General features: G+C 42.4%; 1 protein-coding gene across 8 annotated transcripts in view; it reads right to left on the bottom strand.

Moving 5' to 3' along the window:
• The window catches only part of grm8a (glutamate receptor, metabotropic 8a), a 229,397-nt gene that overhangs the window by 107,948 nt on the left and 98,432 nt on the right, over positions 1–23,017 (bottom strand). For all 8 annotated transcript variants that reach the window (XR_013467499.1, XR_013467500.1, XR_013467497.1 and 5 more), the window contains exons 4-7: positions 17,128–17,263; positions 16,732–16,886; positions 14,311–14,448; positions 499–702 (exon numbers count right to left, since the gene is read on the bottom strand). Coding sequence is in view for 4 of the 8 variants with exons in the window: in XM_078101852.1 (XP_077957978.1) it covers positions 499–702; positions 14,311–14,448; positions 16,732–16,886; positions 17,128–17,263 (633 nt within the window). In the remaining 4 variants the exon portion in view is untranslated. The remainder of the gene's footprint in view (positions 1–498; positions 703–14,310; positions 14,449–16,731; positions 16,887–17,127; positions 17,264–23,017) is intronic.

The following is a 23,017-nucleotide window of genomic DNA, read 5'->3' as shown; positions in this document are numbered from 1 at the left end:
TAGCAACCGTAACCACAAATGCGTAAATGTGAGAATATTAAAATGATGTGTCTGATATTATTTGGAAGGAAATTCTAAATGTCTTTCACACACTTAATTGTGTCAACGTCGGAGGAAATCATGGAGGGAAATTAAATACTGTGCACTCCAGGTTCAAAGTGATACACACCACATAAGCAAAATATAAGCCGATATTATATCTCGGGAAAGCAGCACAATTAATTCATTTTGTCAGTGAAAAGAATGCCATGGTTTTTTTTTTAATAAGGATAAACCATATTACAGGCAGCACTGGGCTTAGCTTGTTAACGTCTGAACTGAATCAGTCGGGCTCAAGGTGGATAAACTCTGGAGTAACAACGCACAATGTAATTGAAGGCCGTAATTTGAAGTACTAACCCAGCATTTCACAGCCTAATCGCTGTTAATCACTTTTGGTGTCACAACGGCTCCGCGTGAGCCTGCGTGAGCGTGCGCGAACGTCTGCACGCGACTCACCGTTGAAGTTGACGGCCCGAATGTAGCTGAGCAGCTCCTTGCCGTCGATGCTGCTGGCCATGCGCGGGCAGAGGCCCGGGTATCCGTAGCAGAGCTCCCGGTGCATGCGATGCAGCGCGTGGGCCATGGCGTACACCGCGTCCATCACAAACTGCACCTTGCCCTCTTGTTCGTAACTGGAATCGCGACCCACCTTTTCTAAGCCTAAAGGAGAAAGAAGGAGAGCGTCAGTTGCTCACGTGGGTGACTCTGAAAAGACGACGAAGTTTCGATGTTGTGACCAGAGCCAAGGGACTCTGTCCAGGACGTCAAGCGCAGTCCAGCCAGCGCGTTCCAGGGCTGCGCAACATGGAGAGCATGGTGGAATGTGAACAATCACATCATTACAGGCAGAGACCAAGTGGAAGAAAGTGAAAAAGGTGAGAAAGGAAAAAATGAAAGGTTAAATTAGGGTGAAGTAACCCAAAACTTTTAAGGGGTAAAAGGGGAATTCAAACACAGGAAAAAGTACTTGCGCACTGCAGGTTGACCATCCGACAGGTAGCAGGGCACTCAGCCTGACAATGACAAATAACGCCTCTTAGTCCATTCTCACCCTGGTAGCAAAGTTGCCGAAGAGAGAACAACATGTTCCTCCTTTACATCTTTTGAGCCGCTGATAATGGCATTTCCTTGTAAGAAAGAGAGCCGTGGGCTCAGAGAAGACAAAATCTAATCCTCTTTCAGAATTATTTCCTCATGACAGGGTGTTCAGGGCTATTTGCATGCTGCGGTTAAATTCTACACATTTAAAACCAACATCTTTTGCTATCTAGTGTGTCTCTCTTCTGTTTTCTAAAGCCATTTGATTTTCCTTATGACTGCAGCCTATAATTAATGACTGCAGATTATTTAAGCAATTCAATGCTCAAATCACTAATGAATTGTCGATAAAACACTGTCCTTAACGCCTGCGGGCATCCACACTGAACATGTGTGCATACACTCATAAACATATTCCCCCTATTTATCTGGCAAATGCATTCACACATGCACGCACACAGATAACCTCCTAGCTGTGATTTATTGAGAGGGTTTTATGCAATGAGTCATTAGCATAATGAGCTAATGAAAAAAGAACTGAGAGAAAATAAAACCTCTTTGATGCATTACGATGGGAAAAAGTAATTGATTGAAACATTCATTTGTGGTTTTCACGATAAAGTTCAAGGCCTTCTTCCTAATTTCAATGCTTCAGCTCATTCCTTCTCTGAATATACATTTTGTTGTTGCCTTTTGTTTTGTGTCCTTTCTTCGGATTCTCTGCCTCGTTCTCCTTCACCCTCTTGTTCACGCGTTCTCCTCTCCAGTCACGCTCTTATTGCCTCTTTCTGCACCTCTCTTTACTGTCTAGATCCCCTCACTGCCTTTGCTGAAGCTCAATTCCCCCGTTTCTTACAAGTAGCAGTCACCTTCAGGCAACACAACTTAAATCAAAACCTGTCTGGCCTGAGCTGAATTAACAACACCAGAGGCTCCTCAATCAATATTGGAATCCATAAGGAATTAATGGGGTCCGGAGAATGACATGAGAATGCCACAGTTATAGGCGGCTGTCGGTGTTTTGTATGAACGTCTGTATTTGTGTGTTTGTTGTTAGTGGCGACTGCTGTGGAAAGAGAGCCTCAGTGTGTCAGCATTGTTTCTACATCATGTTGTCCCGCCAAGCAGCGGATCACCAGGTCGGACTAATCATCTCCTCTCAATCCCTGGATGCCAGAGCTGCTCAGCACATATAAAAAGAAGCTGTGTGTGCTTGGAGGAAGAAAAGCAACCAGACAACTGATGTGTGTGTGTGTAGCAGAAAAAAGAAAGAGGAACAGAGCAAGAGAACTATCATATATCTCTCTCTCTCTCTCACTCTGATGTTGCATTCTGCACGGGCTTGACAAAAGCACAACTTATGACCAACTTGTAGCTCATCAGAGTTGACCAACGTGTCGTTTGTCGCTGCCTTAATAACCTTTGCCTCGGATGGATGCGTTTTTTCTTCTCTATGACAACACATTTTAATGGCGTGGGGCTGATACCTTCCAAACACTGCTAATGAGGCCCTGGGCTTCTTGTAGCAGCGGTGAGATTGATGCTGCTAAGCCTCCAAGAAGCAGGGTGAGATAACACAAACCAATACAGAAGTGCAGCAAGGTGAAGCTAATGCAATTAGCCGACTGCCTAACTGCCTTGATGGATCCAATTGGGAGCCAATTTGCTGCTCATGCCACCGATCTAAGGGGAACCGCCGCCCTGTTCAATGAATGTGGGTTTAGGGTTCGACAATGAGTTCATGGAAGTCGACGCTCGGATATTTTACGGCGCTTTAATTCAAGCAGAGAACTGATAAATAGTGCAGATCAGCCATTTAGGCTAAAGGCTGAAACAATTGGATTCAGCGCCGCTGGATTAAAGCATTTACAAATAAATCTTTTTATCCATTTGAAGGTGAAATTATTATGTTCATTGCAAGGAAGTTGTATAAAAAAATCTTTTTTTCGGGAACAAAGCCTCTTTTAACTGAACTGAGACTTTCTTGTGGCATCTGATCTCCATACGTCATGATGCTGCTACAGTTTGTCTCCTTTTAGGATGTAGGGCATTGAGCTGTCTTCCTAGCTAATAGAACCAATTCACACAGAAGCACACAGCACTGTTTGATGGATAACATGATATCCCGGCTGGGTGTGGTTACAGGTGCAGCAAAGCCCAGAAGGAAGCCAGCCTGCTGTTAAGGTCTTCAAACATTTGTCACATTGTAAATATACAGACAACAGAACACGAGTAACTATATTTGACAATGCGACTTGTTATTTTAAGCATATCACATAATACGGCAGATTTACTTTGATTGTTTGTTTTGAACTCGTATTAAATTGAGAAGATCCCGGGAGTCTAATCTTCCACGGAGCCTCTTTAGCTTCTCTTAGGAACGCTCACACAGGTAAGACACAGGAAACACACTATTCTATGCGTATTGTGTAGTGGCATATTGTCATAATCACAAACAACTGTGCACACACACACACACACAAACACATCGACCTCGGCTATTCATACGTTTTATGCACCGGATTGCGTTGATCCAGTGCGTAAGAGCACAGTGCAGAAGCGCTGCAGTCTCTAAAACTACTTGAATGATTATACTGCATATTCAATCAAACTGAATACCAAGAACCTCTCACAGCAGTTCAAAATATGGATTCAAGCACCTGGTAGTTGGTCATCTGTGCCACATAAACCAGAAAGCAATATATGTTTATATATTTATTAGTGCCTGTGGACAGTCTATTCTGAAAAGTCTTCATACAGTCTCGCTCATCAGCAGAAGGCCCTTGAGTTAACCCTCTAATGCTCTGCTATAATTATAGATCAGGTTTTTAACAAGACACACATGGTCTTTTTTAAACCCATTCCAATACATGGAGCCTATTGCATATAAATACTCCTATGTGACCGTAAAAGCGCCAGCAAAGAATAAATATTAATATTTATTTTCAATGTAAAAGTTTATGGTAAACTGTACCTCTTTGTATGATATCGGACTGTATCATAAGGTTTACAATATTCATGATTTCTTCCTTAACTGCTAGTGATATTTTGAAATCATGAGCTCAAGTTCAAAATGCATGAGTGACCGATAATAGGAGGTCACACACGACAAGATCTTTGACCAGGAAAAGATCCTGTCTCCGAACCACGTCAAAGTTATGGTTGTTGACATTTGCCATTTCCACAAGAGATAATTCACTGTGTCAGTCGCTCAGGCGAACACGCAACACACCAGGAGCAGCAACAACTATTTTGGCCGGTGATTTAAATGTGAAAAAGCAAACGCGCCTCTGCTCAGGTTTCCCCTGGACTGGAGTTTCACGCTCTCATCGGCTGTAGCGCCGACTGTCTGCCCAACAGATGGAGGTATTATGAACGCTAGATATCTCTCTCTCTGGTCGCCACTTTAGACGGTTTCAAGTGGAGAATCCTGCGCAGCGATGTATTGACTATGTTGTATATGTCACATGCTGTAACGTTGTGCGAAATGGACTGAATTTGATCTTTGATTGACTTCAAAAATCATGCAAATGAGAGCGAGCTTCTTTTGACAAAGTGTAGACCAAGGTCACAAGCTGCTGCCGTTTCAAAGGAGCAGTAGAACTTGGATGTCCGAATAAGGGTGAAGCCAAATTAGTCGGAAACTAACATTCCCTTTATGTAAAAAGAGAGCAGGAGAGTTTAACCTTTCCAAATGGCCTCGGAATAACGACATCAATAAGGAAATACTGAGAGTGTTTATCTTGCCTTTCATAACCGACCCATAAATTACTGATTGCACTCAGTATTCGTAACCAGCCTCATTACTTCCTCACATTGGTCAAAAAGCCAGCCTCCTTTTTTTTTTTTTTTGCAACGCATCAGTACGTGCATGTGTGTTCGCCTTCGACGCGCAGCATAAAGTACAACAAATTGCCACACATTGAGCAACGGCTCGCGGTGTCGTGAGATAATGAGAATTCCTCCACGCTGTGAAACGACACGATGCATCATTAATCAGCGTATCGCAAGACAGCGCAATCCTGCCCTGAGACAGTTGCACGACCGCTTCCGCTTGGAGTGGCGCTAACTTGGAGAGCACTACTGTCTCCGTTTCCCGGGGTTGCGTCAGGTGGTTTTAACCGGAGCGAGGGAAGCGTGTGCGTGTGCCTCGGTGTGTGTGTGTGTGTGTGTGTGTGTGTGTGTGTGTGTGTGCGAACGGTACAACACTGGATTTGTCAGCGTGTTGTCTGCAGCTAGCAACAGCTAGTGGCCACAAATCCGCTCATTTCATCTCTGTCCATAATGTGTTCGTGCAGGTGCAAAAGAGGGAGACATCTTTATTATGCCGTTGTGATGCATTTCAAACGGTGCAGTCTGTCCTTAGTACACATGTCCCTGTGAAGAGAAATGTGAAAGCAGAGATACGGCTTGAGACGGAGAGGTAGAGATGGATGGAGAACGTGGTTGTGTGTTAATATGCACCCTGTTTGACATTACACTCTATTCCATTTCCAGCCAGCAGCTTGTAAATTAAATTCAGTCTTTCTGCAGTGTTAATGGCATCAGAGACCACAGGCAGCTTGGCGGCTTGGCAAGGAAGGAAGGATCTGCATTGAGAATTGCCCCAACAAAAGACTCAGACACAAGGACAGTTAAAAAGTGACTTTCTTCTGCAAACCAAAAGCTCTACAAGGATGCAATCATCTCAATGTCTCCATCAGAGTCGTTACTGTGGTTGGTTAATTGTTCCTTTTACATCGGCGTGCAGGCCAGGTGCTGTGATCCGTTTCTGGATCAGTATAAAAAGGCGTTACTCATCTTGGTTGGATCTAGTAAAGGCCACAGGCATGGCAGGAACAATATTTCTTGATACATTTTTTTTTTTTATTTACTGGTTAAAAATCATGACATCTGCTATTACTAATTGTGTGTCTGTAGAAAATATTTCACCTCTAAAGTTTCTGGATGACAAAAGTTTTACAGCCGCTACCCAGTACTTTAGAAAGACATCTTTGACAGATTAAGCCTGGTGATATTTTTCATCTTTATTCATAATTGATGCTGCATTTTGAATCAGACTTCTTCAAATGTTTCTAAAACTAGATGAGATCCTCCTTGAATAATCTCTGACATCAATGCAGATGTGAAGGTGCAATGACTCAAACTGATTTTAGGATAACTGATACAACACCAATCGAAATCTGACTTAACAAGTACGATGGAAAGTGCTGAAATCCTACTTTGACTTTACCACAGAGAGAAAAACAGATTCCTTTTGAACATGAAACCTTGAGCTAATCAGAAGTGTTTCTCCTGTCATTATTTTTTACCCTTTGAGGCTCCGCATCCTTGATGCAGAATAGATGGATTTTAGACACTGCAGGTGTAACAGATGCTGGATGATGCACTCTGTGAAATACAAGTACTATTAGTATATACTAATGCAATATGTGGAATTGGCTGTTTGCTGACATTTTACCGCCACTTCCCCAGTAACAAACATGTCTCCTGAGGCTTTGAATGACATTTTTTTTTAATAAAGAGGTGTATAAGAGTTGAGGAAAGAGCTCTACCGAGGTACTGTGAAATTGCTAAGCTCCAATCACACCAGAAATGTGTAGCAGAAAACACAATCATGACAATCTGCCCGACTATAGAGTTATTAGATCTTCCTTAAAAGGGGCAGAAGTCTCGCTGTATGGTTTGACAAAGTGTAACAAACCTGCCAAGCATACAGCGCGTCGCACTTTGACTTTGATAACGAAACGACTGAACCCATTGTTGTGTTGGTACTTTATGCTCCCGCCCACATGCTGTTCGGTTAAACAAACACTTCTGAGCCCAAAAGTCAGAGCCATGCCTCACGCGTCTCCCGGTCCATTTGGCAGCTGGCTCAATAGTACGATTGATGCTGGTGGATCCACTGAAAATGGGCCTCAATGCCTTTCTAGTGGCGCCAGTGCTGTCCGTGTCTCACGCAAACACAATCCAATACGTTAAGGCGGCGGGTGGAGGCTGACGCGGGAATTCTGACGGGCTAAATGCTTTGATGGATGCCCCGAAGAGCCAGCGTGCCAGCCAGGTTTTACACACAGTGTGATTGATGCATCATGGATGACAAATAGACTAATGGTTTGGACAAGCTCCTTAATTAAACAACAATTAGGGTTAGGGTCAATTCTCTTCTTTTTCAGTTCCTATCGAGTTTTACAAACGTCTACACGTACGTTTATTTTCCATTTTAAGATGCAGATGAGATCAATTTCGAAATAATTAAGTGAGGAAATATATATATATATATATATATATATATATATATATATATATGTCATTAGACTCAGATGGTGATGAATGCACTCGCATAAAACCTGCTTGATTAGCTTTTCTTTCATTAATCAAAAATATGTCAGCGAATTGACTTGAAAATTAATTCAAAGACATTTATAAAACATTGTTAACACAAAACCACAATGTTTTGGGATTTACATGTCATGATGGGTGGAAAATTGAAAGATGAACCAACAAGTAACTTTCACATTCCACACTACACATGCGGCGTTCTCTTGTCATGAACACGCTGGTCTGGCTCTGAGCGAGCTTTAGGGCCAATTTGCAAACAACATCATGAATAATTGATGGGGGAAAACAGAAAAGGCGCAGCGGACAGGAATTGTGCTGTACAGGACTTGACAAGAGAACACTGAAGCAAAGGGTTATGTCAATACATCGCTACGCAAGTGAATGTTAGTCATCAGATTCACGTCAGCGTGTGAGAACTTTTACGTCTACTTTGTGCAAAACGTGTGCCTGACGTTCGCGAGTGTAGAGGCAGCGGTCGATGCCAAATATCCTTCATCTAATGAGTATGGATGAGTGCGACAAGCGAAAAATAAAAGATTAATCCTCAAAAATGTTGCTGCAGTAAATCAGTTTTAGGACAATGAGAAAAGCCAATTGAATATTTAATGACGGATTGACCAACTATGCAGGGCAACGGTTGTTTGTATTAGTACAATATCATTGTAGTGACCTTGAGTATATATCTTATTAACTTTACAGAACCAGGAGCTAAATCAGCACAACATTGTGAGCACATTTCTGGAATTGGAGCACACATTAAATGATGGTAATTATCCTTCCTTGCAAGTAAGATAGTTGGCGCAAGTAAAGTGGGTCAGAGTTGAATGAAGAGGTTTGAAGTCTGGGTTATAACCTTCAGATTTTAACATCACTTAACATACCAAGAACACAACATGTTTTTGTTGAAGGGTACGGCAGTAATTCATGACATTACTCTTAAGCTGCCACTCACACTTGTTATTATTACTAATGGCAAGACCAAAAAAAAACAAGAGCTGTAATAAACCTAAATGTGCTGCTTTGTACAGAGCAACTCACTGGGACAGATCCTTTCAGGAGTAATGTGGTGCTGGAGACGTAAGTGCCTAATTTATATTACATTGCTACATTATTAACAATGTATATTACTGCTGATAGCGCTGATATAAAACATTGATTAATCAGAATTCATAATATGCTGAAGAACTGTTCCGGCACAACTCGCCTCTAGTCGACAGCTCTCTTTTTTTCCATTTTCCTTTTGTCGGTCTGTTCTTTATTAATCTCGCTGCTGCACAGCTTTCACACAACCAAACCTCATTTTGGTTTGTTGTCGTTCTGTGTCAGCGAGCTCCGGTCTTCCACCTCTTGAACAAGCATATACATCGATGTATAGAGATATAGATATGTACACACACACACACACACACACACACACACAAACACACACACACACACACACACACACACACACACACACACACACACACACAATGTGGAATGGAAAACAGACAAGTAAAGGGAGAGAATAAGTGCAATGATGTCAATGAGCGTGTGTAGGGATGAAACCTAACAGAAAAAACTAAAGCGAAGTGGGAATGAGAACCAATAAATAGAAAGGAAGTTATTGGAAAGAGGAAATAAACAAATAAGGGGGAGGAGGGGGAGGTATTGTGGTTGAGGAAGGAAGGTATTGTGGAGAAACACTTGTTTTCTCTAACCGACATCTCTAGATGTGTGTGTGTGTGTGTGTGTGTGTGTGTGTGTGTGTGTGTGTGTGAGAGAGAGAGAGTGCACGTAGCATTTTTATGTGCAATTATATCTGCACACACACACTCTGGGCTATTCATGCCCAGACAGACTCATACACATCCAGTGTTTAAATGTGTGGATCATGCATTGGATCCACACATTTCTAGATACACACATGAGTCATGGGACAAAACGGAACGAAATAAAAACATTGACAAATGAAGCTCTGGGTTGACTTGTATTGGATTTTCATCATGCACGAAGTCATCGTCCCCTCAATCACACCCTTCTCGTTTGACATTCAAGTCTCAATTACATTGAAAAGAAAAATGAACACTGAATATCTAGGTTTTATTTTCAGGTTTGAAGTTGGGAGGAATATTCTCATCAGAGTTGATACCATTTCACAATCTTTGTTCATGCATAGGAACACATTGTGATAAGTTTCTGTGAAGACAGTTTTTCAAACCATTTTTGTTAGTTTCTTCTTCTGCATGCATAATTTTGGTTTCAAACACATGCATTATACCGAGCATGGATGTGAGACAGCGTCTCATCAGTCAGCCGTAAGCACATGTGCACTCGGAGTCACCTAACCACATCTTCTCCAAGAAGATGAAAAATGGTCATTTCACTGTGGTTAAATGACACTTCATCTCACATACTGGAAACTAATGCCGGAGAGTCATAAAATACTGTCTGTCGGCCTTTCTGTCTCACACTCTGCAATCTGTCTCTCTCCGTCAAATTCTAATTGTCCAGCTCCATCTGTGTTTGCCTCCATCTTTGGGTCTGTTGGGCCCTGAGGCCTTTTCACAGGGGAGGGAACAGTTTATCCAGCACTGCGAGCCTAATAGCTCTCCTTCCCCATCGACCTCGTTAGGATATGGTCTATTTCCAGCTAGCGAACATGCGTTTGTGCATGAGGGCAAAAATGTGTGCATGCTGAGCTAAGTCAGGGTCTAATTAACTCCTGGAACTGAGTGAATCTGCAACGGAATGATCCATACACGCATCACTAGTGTCGGGTGAAGATTTCAAAAGTTTAGTTTCTTATCTAGAGATAAAAGGATCCTTGTGCTCGGACAGGAAGGGCTGAAAGCTACAGTCTCGTAGTCTTTAAGATAATTTCACTATTAACCAACACTCTCCACTGCATTAATATTTCATATCCAACGAGGGAAACGCAAGGCTTTTGTGTGTGTGCGTTTAAACATTAGATAATCTTCTGTGTTGGCCTATTAAGTGGGATGGAAGTTACAGCACAACCTCCATTAGGCAGCTGCAAAAAGGAACTAAAGTCCCATGGTAACCTTCACAGAGAATATATATATATATATATATACATATATACACACACACACACACACACATACTCTGCAATCTTTTCACACTGCTCGGTTATATTGTCACCTTCATGAGATATTGTATCTCCCATAGCTAATGGTGAAATATGCTGTCATCACTTTGTGTCCCCTCAAGTTAAATAAATATTTACGGAGGGAAATTATTGTTTTGTGACCTCATGTAATTCCTTTACCTGAGCCCACATTGTGGTGCAGATAAAACACTGAACAGGCTTTTTGGTCTGCCGTGTGTTTGTCAATGTAATGTAATGTACGTAGGTGTAAATATAGTTTATACAGCAATTCTGCACCGATTAACATACACTTTCTCTGATTTGTGGTTCTGTATTGCTTGGTTGGCTGTGCACTGCATCACGAGTTTCTCCCTATACAAGGGGGGAAAAACCCCTCAGAAATGAGTGTTATTACACCCATTAAACTTCACATTAAATATTAGATTCATACATAACAAGCCAAGCAAGTGAAAAACTATACAGCTGCATGAAATATAGATCATTACACATTGCTTGGGGAATAGCTCTTTCCAGATAGTTAGGCCATCGCAAATATTTTTGTGTAAGCACTGATGTAAAAGTCGGCTTTGTTAATAGATTCGGCTGTAATATGAGACATTTGCAACGAATGATTTGGCGCATTAGTTGTTGTGTCGATGTAAACGATCGAAAAAGTGGTAAATTCTCTTGAGAGCATGAATGAGAGAGACGTTGGATATTATTGTTATAACATTGTTAAAAAAATTACAACGCTTGTTGTTTGACTACAACAACAACAAGTTGACTACTTTGTTTGTATTGAATAACTCAGTGTGTTGCTGCCGATGAAGCGACTTAAGTTTTGTCTTGATTGAAGTGACATGTTCAGTTAGAGAGACACGCAAAGAACAAGTCAGACAGAGAGAACGTTGAGTCAAGATTGACAGTCAACAAGAGTGAGGAAAGATCAGAAAAGCCAAGAGAAAGAAAGATGAAATAACGATAGAATTCCCTAGAGAGTGACACAAGTCACAACCCATGAAGGAGATGAAAAAAAAAAAAAAAAAAAAAAAAAAAAAAACAGTCAACGGTGTAACAACCTGGTTTTTTGCTCTCGCTGCACATGAATTCCTCTGTGTACCTGAAGCTTGCAGCTCCTGTCACAACCACTGCTATTTACTATCGGAATGGACCCATTGAGGTGCGTATGCGCTCAGTGTGTATAATATGTGTATAACCTGTTCATACGTGGGTGTGTGTCAACCCGGTCCCAGTGTGTCCATTCCAGAGTGAGCAAATATAGGTTGAACCGAATTGGGATTTTAGGATTTCAAGGATGAATCTGCCTGACAGTGCGGCCAGTTAAACGACAGCAACTCTTTGACTTTAATGTAGTTGAGAACACGCATCTCAGTTGATTCTTGAAAGGTGCCAAATTTGACCTTCACAGAATAAATGTAGCAGCAAACAACTATTCCCTATTCAGCTTGAAGATGCACGCTGTAACGTGGAGGCAATCCCTCAATCATAGATATGCTCTCCGTTTTGAATTTAAAAATGACATTTTTGTTCATTGAACATTCTGTGTTAGATCACGTTAGAGGATCAATAAAAAAAAAGGTCTGCGCGTGTGAGCGTTTGTGAGCGTGTAGGTGGGCTCATCTATGACAAGGTGTCTGCCTCAGGCATCAGTTTTATCTGACTGCACACTTCCAACACAACAGTTTTATCCAGGCAGCGGAGTTATCCTGGCCAATGCGCTTACGAGCATCTCAGCCACACTTAAGGGAGAAAAAAAATAGCTTTTTACTACACTCAGAAGTCGGAGTGCCTCGGATGTTACTTTTCTCTTGAGTCTACTCTTCTTTTCATGAAATAAGAGGGATGAAAGTCTAGGGAGGAAGTGGGGTTTTTAGGTTACCAGAGAAAGATGATAAAAACACAAATTGCAGGTGGGAGTGAGTGATGGAAACAAAAGCTTTTGAGAGGTTGAGTCATGTAGTGAAAGTAAGTGTGAGATCACTGATTGAGGATGCAGTCATGCAGCAAAAAGTTGCAAGAATGTATATAAAACACGTTACAAATACATATTGATCTATGTATAGATCATTATATGAAATGTAAATATACATTATTATTTAATGTTAAAGATATAAACTCTTGATAAGTTATCCAGTAGGCCTATTTAGAGAGAGTTGTTTGTTGGGTCTGCTTTGGAATGTAACTAATGGACAACATTTTTCCAGCTCAGACAGCAGTCATATACTATTGTTTATATTTGCAATTCACTGGTTTAAAAAGCACAAAGTGCAATAAACTTGCAGATTCTATTATTTCTGTTTAGGCAAAATTAGCTCAGATTTAGAAACAGCCATTTTCACATTCATTTCCTCTTCCTTTTATTAAAATAAAATGTTGATCATTGGTTTGCTAATACCATATAAAATTAGTATGATTTGATATATTAAATATTTATTTTTCTTTAGACAAAGTATACATCATTATGTTAAACTATTTATTTGTCTTTCCATCCAATTTCTGCCCCAAACTAATTTTCTTCAACCCCTCTAGCGGTTTGTTTTCTTATTCGGACTCTCTCTCTCTCTCTCTCTCTCTGTTAGTCTATCACTCAGTAAAAAAACATGGAATAATCACACCCATTTCCATATACTCCCATCAGCTGTGTCACCATGGCGACCCTGAGCAGCAGGCTGCTGATTGGCTTCTCTGTTGATGATTTGGGGGTCACGACCCCCAGCAATTGGAATTAATGGACTTTGTCGCACAAATGCAGGCCGGCGCCCCCTGACACGCTCACACCCACATGTACAGATGCCACGGGGAGTAATAGATGGTCAATGGGAGTCCCCGACCTTACAAACCTAATTATGGGAATTAACAGCGGGTGTCGGCATGGGGATCCTCACGGTGACACGGACCGCGCACGCAAACATACCGACTCAATCACAGCAGCACGCCGTCACGCATGACCTTAACCGCAAAGGCTTTACGATACGTCACCGCGGGCGAAGTCCGGCCATGTTTGTTTTTAATAGCCAGTGACAGCTGTATGCACGTGTGCACACGCAACCACGGTCTAGATCATGTGCACACGTGTACACACCGCACAGGTAACCCGCTAGCTGCGCTTAGCCCCGGGTAAGACAAACACGCTGCAGGCATTATGACTCAACAGCAAAATGCTGGTCAAACCAAACGCATCACGAGCGTTTGCATATGCAGAAGCTGACAGCTAGAAGTGCCGATTACAGCACAAGCACTCTGAACGCAGAAGCGCGCCCAGACTCCACGGAGGAGACCCAATTATCGTATTCACAAGCACACGCTACAACAATTATTTGATTTGGCTTTTAGCTTTGAGTACACAAACAATTGCTGGTGTCAAACTGTTTTACTACTTATTAGAGCCATCAGGGCACTTTACTATCTGGATACATTCATGTGGTAAATCCGCACTGATTTTTGTTTGCTGGCCTAATTGGAAAATACCGGAAAGACACATTGCTTTTAAGTGCAAATTAGTTTCTGCGGTGACTTCAGTCTTTTTAAAAGTTCCAGGTGCTATTAAATGTCACAAAAGGGTCACGGATCTGTGGTTTCGATTTTGCTTCAGCTGGAAGCTAAGGAAGAACTGAAGAATAAAACAAGGAGAACGGCAGAGAGCAAGACACAAAGACCTGGTTGTCATGGAAGATGAAAGAAGAGCATTTAGAACTGACCACCTGCTTATAACTATCAAGTAAACGATGCAGGAAACTAAATTGTCTAAAAGGTAAAGAATGCATGCAGCGTTTTACCTGTGCATTTCTTCAGGCTGCCGGCTCGTTTGCCGTGCATTCCCAGCTTACAGTTGAAGTTCTCCTCCCAGAATTCAGCAAACCAAACATTTCTTCGGTTGTTGGACAGCGAGCGGCTGCGGAAATACCGGTCAAACGCTGTAAAGAAAGAACACACAGGAGTAAGAGTTTAGAAATAGCAATAAAGTTGTTTTCAACACACAGATCTTGCTTAAAAGTGCAAAGGGGTTATTTTTCAATGAGCATGCCTGTACTAAAAAAAATGTGACGTTAATAGCAGTGTATTACGCACAAAAGGCACAGGCTATGAAAAAGTACTCAAGGGAGAGTGAAGAGCAATTTCTGCAGAGCGTTCCCGTTCATGAGAGCCAATCAAACAATGAGGCCGAGAGTAGGGAGCGCAAACAATTTAGACTGAGCTTCCAAAGTCTATGTCGGCTACTTGTCCAATTTATTAAAAGAGAAAATATAAAAGAAACTGGGAAATACATATTTGTGTCAGAGAATGGCAGGCTGTGATAAAGAAATGGACAACAGCAGAAAGAAATGGAGATGAAAACCCTCATTATACTTGTACAACAAGGTCATAACACAAGTAATTGGAAAAACAACTTTTTGCTTTGTTGTCTGTGAAGAATTTTTAAAGTACTTTTCGCTTTCACTAAGATCCCCGGTGGTGTTTTGGGTACTTGGACGCAGTCAGAGTTATTTATTGTTTCAATGGTCCTCCGGTACGCCCGAAGATGACCACAAAAAAAAATAAAAAAAATCACCATCGGGATTGTATCTCGCCGCAACGCAGTGCGTGTGAAACAAACCGTGCAGGGCGGCTAAATCACCGGGGACCATCACAGTCAATTGGACCGCCTGTGCCGTGCCAGCCTCGCCATAAAAGGTGACAACAGCTGCCTTGATTAATCTCCTCCGCCGTCAGGGAAACGGCTCCCGCGTGCACCTGTGTAGCTCAATTGCCACTTAAAGTGCTGCGAACAGTGGGCTGCAGCTCAACAGGTATCAGGTCTGCGATCAAATGCTTCTCATTGTGCTCACAAAACGCAGAGCTTAGGGACAGCAAAGTGTTCGTGATGATGTGAGCTTCTTCAAAACAACGTTCAGTTTAGAATTCCCGTATTTGAAAAGAGAAATATCACAGACGCTGTGTTTTTTTTTTTTGCTTAAAGGAATAGTTCGACATTTGGGGAAATGCATTTTATTTGTTTTCATGCAGTGAGCCGGACGAGACTGTCGATGCCACTCTTTGTTGACTGCAGAGGAAACCTACCAAAAACAGATTACTAAAAACCATTGTATCTGCTTTGTTTAGTCCACATAAAAAAATAATAACATCCGTGTCGCAGATTTTATGCGCTTTATGGGACTGTATCTTTTACGATTGCCAGCAGTTACCGTTGATAGCCTGGTAAACTAAGGATATGTTGTTATTTATATGTTGTTTTGTTTAATATGTAGAATCAAAAATAAAGTCGCAAATGTAAATGCGGTGAACAGAATAGAAGAAACACCTCCAATTACGATGAAGTTGTAAGAGAGAAATTGTGTGAGTTGTTGACATTCTTCTCAGCATGGGATAATGATTCATATCATTATGATGAAATGAGTGTTTTGACCCATTTAGTTTGTTTATGTGGAAGGATGCAAGTATGTGTATGAGGATGTGGACAGCTGTACAAAAAAATGGTCAATGTAGAAATAAGTACAGACATACTGACGGATTTATGTATATGAAGTTAGTTAATAGTGAACTGTAGACGGTCTTTATTTCATTCCGGTGTTCTTCTATACATACATATGAACAGACAGACGACCCAGAAATAATTAACAAATAAAAGATTATGTGTATATATATTTGTATTCATTCATATGGCTTCACATAGGGAGAATGTATTGCCCGGCTATTGGATTATATTGCATCAGATTGTCAGGTGTACCTAATAAATTGCAGTGTATGCACTCATTACTCCGGCACCGGCTCCATCTTACTCACACCTCCTCTGTGTAGTCTGCAGACCCTATAGAAGTCGCTTCATGTCGAACAGCCAAAGCTGACTTCATTTAAACTCCTACATCTTTCGCCCCTCACTTTCAGTTCATATCTTCTCGGCTCTCTGTCCCTTCAGGAGTCAATTATCTAATAGGGAGCACTGACAGGAAGCAAATGAGGATTTCCTCCCTGGCCTGATGGCAAAAAATTTGTTATCTGCTGGGATGGAGAGTCGGGGAACGCGCTCGCTTCACTGTTTCGGGTCTTTCCCCCGGTCCGCCTAATTTCATCTATCGGACTTCGAACATACTATTAGTTTTGGTCACCAAATATCTGTCGTGCGCTGCCGAGCGATTGCGTTATGACTTATGGTCATGGGGACATTGAACGCGTCTCTGTTTTCGTCATGCACCTCTTACCGTCTACAGAAGCCCGTTTGGGGAGAATCGTGATGGCTCCCTCGGCCTCTCGCTCCTGGCCAATCACAGGGGAGATTTTGGAGCCCCAGCTGTCTGAGCCGACCCACAGGAAGTGACCAGTCTGGTTGTTCTTTTTGGCCGCATCCAGAACCCGTCTGTTTGAGAAGAGAGAACTGCAGTGAAGAACAACGAACGGATCCTCGTCAAACCACGTCCCCTCAGTAACCGTACCAGGATCTGACGGACAGCATCAAGCGTAGAACGACTCAACCTAAAGGACCTACCTTCTGTTATTATATCACTGATATTTATTGGAGGAACCAAAACAAAAACTCAGCAGAATATGTCACAAAGCCATATGGAAGAAGCCAATCCGCTTAGGCGCACAGCACATACCGTATGTCGTCCTCGTTGGCGAACATGATGACGGCTCTGGCATTGGAGGTCTCCAGCAGGCGTCTGATGATTTTGTCAAACTCTCCTTGTCTGGGCTCCCTGGGGATCTTCAGCGACTGGGCGATACACACACCACCTGGGAGCGAAAGAGATGGAGAAACAGACAGGATGACTTATCAATATTCATTTTGAAATCATCCCTCAAATAGAGTTGTTTTCCCTTGATTGGGTAATTGCCAGTTCATTAAAATGTGTTCTAAACACTTCTTCTGGTGCATGCAAGAGATTGGGTCAGCCTTTTGTTAAGTGTAAAAATAACTGGATGCTTTATCCAGCAGCGGCAGCCAGGATCGGAGAAATTGACTCTGTCAAATGCCAAAATACCACAGTAACAGCTAATAATAATCCACAATATATGAGGATCACACATTACAATATAAACGTTTATGCCAAAACACATTACGAAACACCAATGGCGAGACATTTGGGAACAGTTTGGGTTTTGCAGCGTCTCGCCCGACACTTTTACAAGGACTCTAGAAGCCCGGATTGATCCCGCAATCGTCCAACTGGAAGATGACTAGAAGCGAACCGTTTATGACACGGCATCGAGGACCCGGAAGAATAGTTAACGAATAGTTAGAATAATGTTGACGGTAGGAGATGGTCAATGCAACGGGAAAAAAACACAGCTATAAACAAGGTAAAAGATGATTGTAGCAATATTATGATATTGATAACACTTGATGACATATTGACGACGCTCAGCGTCAGGAAATATCCGCTGCACCCGATTCGCACACCTCATGTCTTATTGTGGAGGATGACAAGGGAGCCATTTTTTACCTTGTTCTTTCTTCCTCTATCTTAACCTTTTTTCACACCAAAAACAAATAGTGTTTGATAGGAGGGGAAATGGAACGTTTTTGAAACACAAACTTGTGTAACATGCCATCTTAGCACTAATCCAGACTCCGTACTGTATTTCAGGTCTGTTCCGTTAATTAGCTTTGCTTCCCCACATCAGTAGCTCAGCTCACGGTGTAAATGTGTGTGCGTAAGGATAGGTCCTCTTTAAACATCAACATTCGCTTTATTCCGGCGCACAATAAGACTGAGCGTCACCGCGTGTAATTGTGTTAAAAGTTCCTCATTTGTCTGTGTGCATTTGTGAGAACGTGTGAAGGCGAGTGAATGATGTCCCCTCTCCTCCCTGCCTGTTACAGCCCATTTATTGAACATCTGTACAGTCTGCTGCTTTCACTATATTACTCCCCTTAATCACACACACACACACACACACACACACACACACATAGCATGCTTACCCGTGCAGACACAAGCACAGCAGTGGGCACGAGTGACAAAACAAACACTCATTAGCCCAAGATTAAAAGCGTCTCTCGGATAATAATTACAGTGAAAAAAGATCTCAACATGCAATCCCATACACCCTTCAAACTGCACAAACTTGGGGGTGCGGAACTTGATTCCCAAGTTTGTGTGCGTGCGCACGATCGCACGAGGCGCACACACACACAAACGAGCGCTGATGTCTACATTCTCTCCCCCGTAGTCCTCCAGCCCGTATGAAAGTGATTAAATATCCGTTGATCAGCAACAACTGCCCCAATGGAGAACAGGCTGCTCAGTTAAAGACAACATCAAAATATACCTGTGTGTTCTCGTTCACACGCACAGAGGCACACACACACACCTGACTCGGTTTTCTGTCAAATTCCCTGCTGCCCCCAAAACAACCTTTCTGCTTTGATGGGGCCAAAAAAGCAGCTCATTAAAAAGCGAGCGTCGGTTATTAGCGTGCACCTTTGCCACTCCGATCAAAGGAGAGCTGTTAGGTTGGGTCAGCAGAGACATTTTCGTATTTTTCTCCCTTTCTTCCTTCTTCAAATCACTCACTGAATACCTAGTTGAAAGCCGGAGTTAATAAATAAAAAGGAGGGTCGGTAAGAAAAGAGATTTAACATCAAAACCCTTCGCACATCACAACACTCCAGAAAAAGGGTTTGTTGCTAACTGGAGAGGGATTGAATAAGAGTGATGGATGACGAATGTCTAGCTAGCAGTAATACATAAGCTATTTGAGGCCAATGCTTTGGAGTTACCTGTGCAGGCTGCGTGAAGAGCTCCGAGCATGAGATAGACATTTGTTCGGATGTGGAAAAAGTGTTTTTCTAAACCTCAAACTCTGGTATTGATTTCAGTTAACCTCAGATACCTCACAAGTTGTGAAAAGCTCCCTCTAGTTCAAGTTAAATGACAGTTCCGTAGCCAGGTCGCGGAAACAGTGAAATCGGATGCTGATATTTACAATCATGTGAAATGACACAAAGACAAACAGGCGATTTTCCAGGCAAAACGTCAGTTTTTCTGAAAATATCTTAGAAAGATTTGGTGTGCAGGTGGACCTCCCACTGAAGTTCCCCTCCCATGTTGCATCCACCACGCTGTGACAAGGCATTGTCCCTATATCCTCGAGGCCACTAAGCAAGCTGTGCGGCTGGAGTGGACGTCCCTCGGGACCTTCGCTTGAAAGACGCCTTTAAAGAGGAAAGCTTTCCAAGTGCACCCGCCTCAAAAGAGCCGTGGACTCAGAAGAGCAAGCTGGGGGTCTCATCGCCCTTGGCTGGGTCACCTGGAGGAGGGTGTGTGACAGGATACTGATTCCAGGAACATCCCTGAAGATGGGTCCATAGGTGTGAGTGGATGAACGCACACAACAGTGAGTCAACAACTGCATCGTGTGTAACAAAATCAAAAATCAAACTGTCGTCCACGCTGTATTGGATCACAATATTTATTACTTAATCCAGCGACTGCTCCAAAATAATCTACGATGGGTTAATTGAATCATCGGCGCTATATCTGCTGAGCTACAACAAGCTCTCAGTTTATCTCTAATGACCCGACTATTGAGGCTTGAATGTGGAATAGAATGAGAATGAATCCCAACGCCTCGCATCCGTTTATGTGCGTTAGTGTGTGGCTGTCTTAACCTAATTATTAATTAATGCGTGTAGGGGTTCACCAATGAGCTGCAGTACCTACAGCAGTCCCTAACAAATCCATGACTTGCGTGAATTTTTGCGTGTGCGCAATGTGAGAGCGTGCATTTGCTACTATCTGCCCTGCAGCAGCTGTTAAAAAAAGATGCAGGTTGCAAGATGTGATGATGGATCTGATGTTAAGTGCATCTACCACTCCCCTAAATTAAACCCTTATAGTCTGTAATTAACTCCATGCTGTTTACAGATTAAATTCAATCTGTTTCAGGACTGGATACGCTGCTTTCTCAATGTTTAATTAACAATCTGCTTCTCTTGCACACTCCACTCTCGCTACATCAATGCGTCTATTAACCAACAGAAAGATGCGTGGCATCCTGTTCCCGCCATTTCCTTTTCACCTCTTTGTTTTGCATCTCTGCATGCATGCAGCAGAGAAAAGCCCCCCCCACACCCCCACTGAGGCGTCATGTAATGTAGTCATACTTGCTTGGGACGTAGACATGATGTGTTTTATGAGGCTCAGTAATGAGCAACTTTGAAGCTAGCTGCCACTTCCAATTTAGTGTACGCGTGGGTTCGTGTGGCTGTACGCATTCGTCTGGGTTAGACGCGCGCGTTGTACGAAATAAAAGGGAGGTCGTGAAATCAAGGTCCCTGCCTTAAATCAGTCTTGCATTAAGATGAAGCTCCACTGTCTTTCTTTGAAGTGTGTCTCTGCAACTGTGAGGCGGATATAGGCACACAGGCACGACATTCTATATGTTTGGACCAACGTGGCCACGTCTGCCTATAAAGAAATGCATTCCTTCATTCAGCTTAGAGAATTTCTTTGATTAAAAAATTAATAAGAAAACGCCCACTTCATTCATCCCCATAGAAACACCTTCCAGCACACTGTGAGCACACACAAGCCCGGCACCGATTGTGACACATTCTCTCTCTCAACCTCATTAGCGCTGCTTTATAATTAAAAGTTATGCTATGTCTCACTATATTTTGCTCAAGGCTTTGAGCACTGCCGCGCGTGCCTTTGAAGTCACTGACTTTTGCGTGTGCGTGTGTGTGCGTCTAGCTTTTTACACATGCTCCTGCGAATTTGTCAACGCTCACCAATGAGCGTTTGCATGCACTTGTGTGCACTCCAGTGACTGCGTGCACAGCACAGATGCTGAGCGTTGCGTTTGGATGATGTGGCGCGGTAAATATTATGTTCTGCAGTTTCTCGCTTCGGAGCGGAACCTCACCTCAGGCTCGCTAATGAATCATTGACAACACCCACGGAAATGCTGTCCCAAGAAATGTACCCCCCCCCCCCTCCATTAAAATATGCCTTGAAGGACAGGCCTGACAACCGTTCAACGGGGCATGGGAATTTCAAAGGGTCCGAGCCCAAACATATGCTGTCATGGCCTTAAAGCTTGAGGTGCAAAAGCAGGCGTGAGCCCATAATGGACTTTGGCTTGAAATTGATTATATTTCATTGATGATGAAACACTGGTTTAGGAGGGGGGGGGGGGGGGCGTGCAAGGTTGGTTCGGATTACAAAAATTGGATAGGTAGATGTTGGATTAGCCTGGTCTGAATGCACACTGAGAAAATTGCCAGCGATGCCTCCACAGCACTGTGGGTTATCAGAGTAGAAATTGAGGCAGCAGTTTGCATCAGCAGGGCGATATTGGATATTTGGAATGATCTACCGTCCTCGTAATAAAACGTTTCAAATGGTGCAAAATAGACAAAATACAATAATTGGTGGTATGTATCTGAAAAGCTAATTTGAACTGTTGCCTCAGTATATTAGAGGGGAATGTATTAATAGAGTGACAGCCACTGCAGTTAACCAGTCACTCTGCATCTACTTTGTGTGATGGTTATAAATCTAGACATTGCAGAAAGAGGAGAGAGGAGGCTCTCCTGGATTGTGCATTAAGACACCAACAGTGTGTGCTCATCAACTGGAGATCAGAATATCACACGAGTTAAACTTTAACACAGGTTACCAGTAACATGAAGCTTATTGGAAACATTGATACCATCTGCTGGGTTTTTCATCCACTGTTTCAGTCTAAATGTTCCCAATTGGCAGAACAACGATTGGAGAATAACCCCAACTGCGAGCACCCGTTAAGTGGAGGCCGGTGAATAAAGACATAATGAAACACAATATTAATTGTTGAGTATTCCTCTACTTTACAAACTATGTATTAGATGTCGCCTGCTTATGAATGCTATGAAACTGACTAAATGCATGGTGCTTGCCCAATTTTAACTTTACCCCGTAAAATTCGACCCAAGCTATGAGGGATGGGCCTTTCTGCACACTGTGTCATTTTAATCAGGGGGCACGGAAAGACTTTCAGACAATGAAAATAAATTACGCCGATAATAATAATATAAAGAATTTTAGATTACTCAGGGTGCCATCACATCCTAAGGCTTTTTAATTTTGAGTTAAATGAAAGTTTTCATTACTCCTTACAATTTAGAATTGGGGGCTAAATTGGAGATCACAAAAAGGACTCCAGCAAATGGAAAAGGTAAAGTAAAAGTTCCAAAGGAAGTCTGAATGAAATAGGTAAAGAATATAAATGATATATATTAGATTAGTACCCAAAGCAGTTAACCCTCACCATGCTGATCTGCGTGTTCAATTTAATTCATTTTAATTTGTATATCGAAGGAGATTGCATAGGCACCACTAGATACCACTGTCCCTGCATTATGAATCGCTGTAGACATTGTACATCACGCCTCAGAACTAGATACAGTTCCAAGTTGTACAATTATCTCATCCTGTTTTGTTTCTCCACTGACGCGGCAGGCTGAGAATAATCAGCGTTCTGTGATCGGCAGAAAAAAAC

Source organism: Gasterosteus aculeatus, chromosome 4 (assembly GCF_964276395.1).
Source record: "Gasterosteus aculeatus chromosome 4, fGasAcu3.hap1.1, whole genome shotgun sequence".
NCBI classification, from domain to species: Eukaryota; Metazoa; Chordata; class Actinopteri; order Perciformes; family Gasterosteidae; genus Gasterosteus; species Gasterosteus aculeatus.
This window is presented reverse-complemented; position numbering and strand designations above follow the sequence as displayed.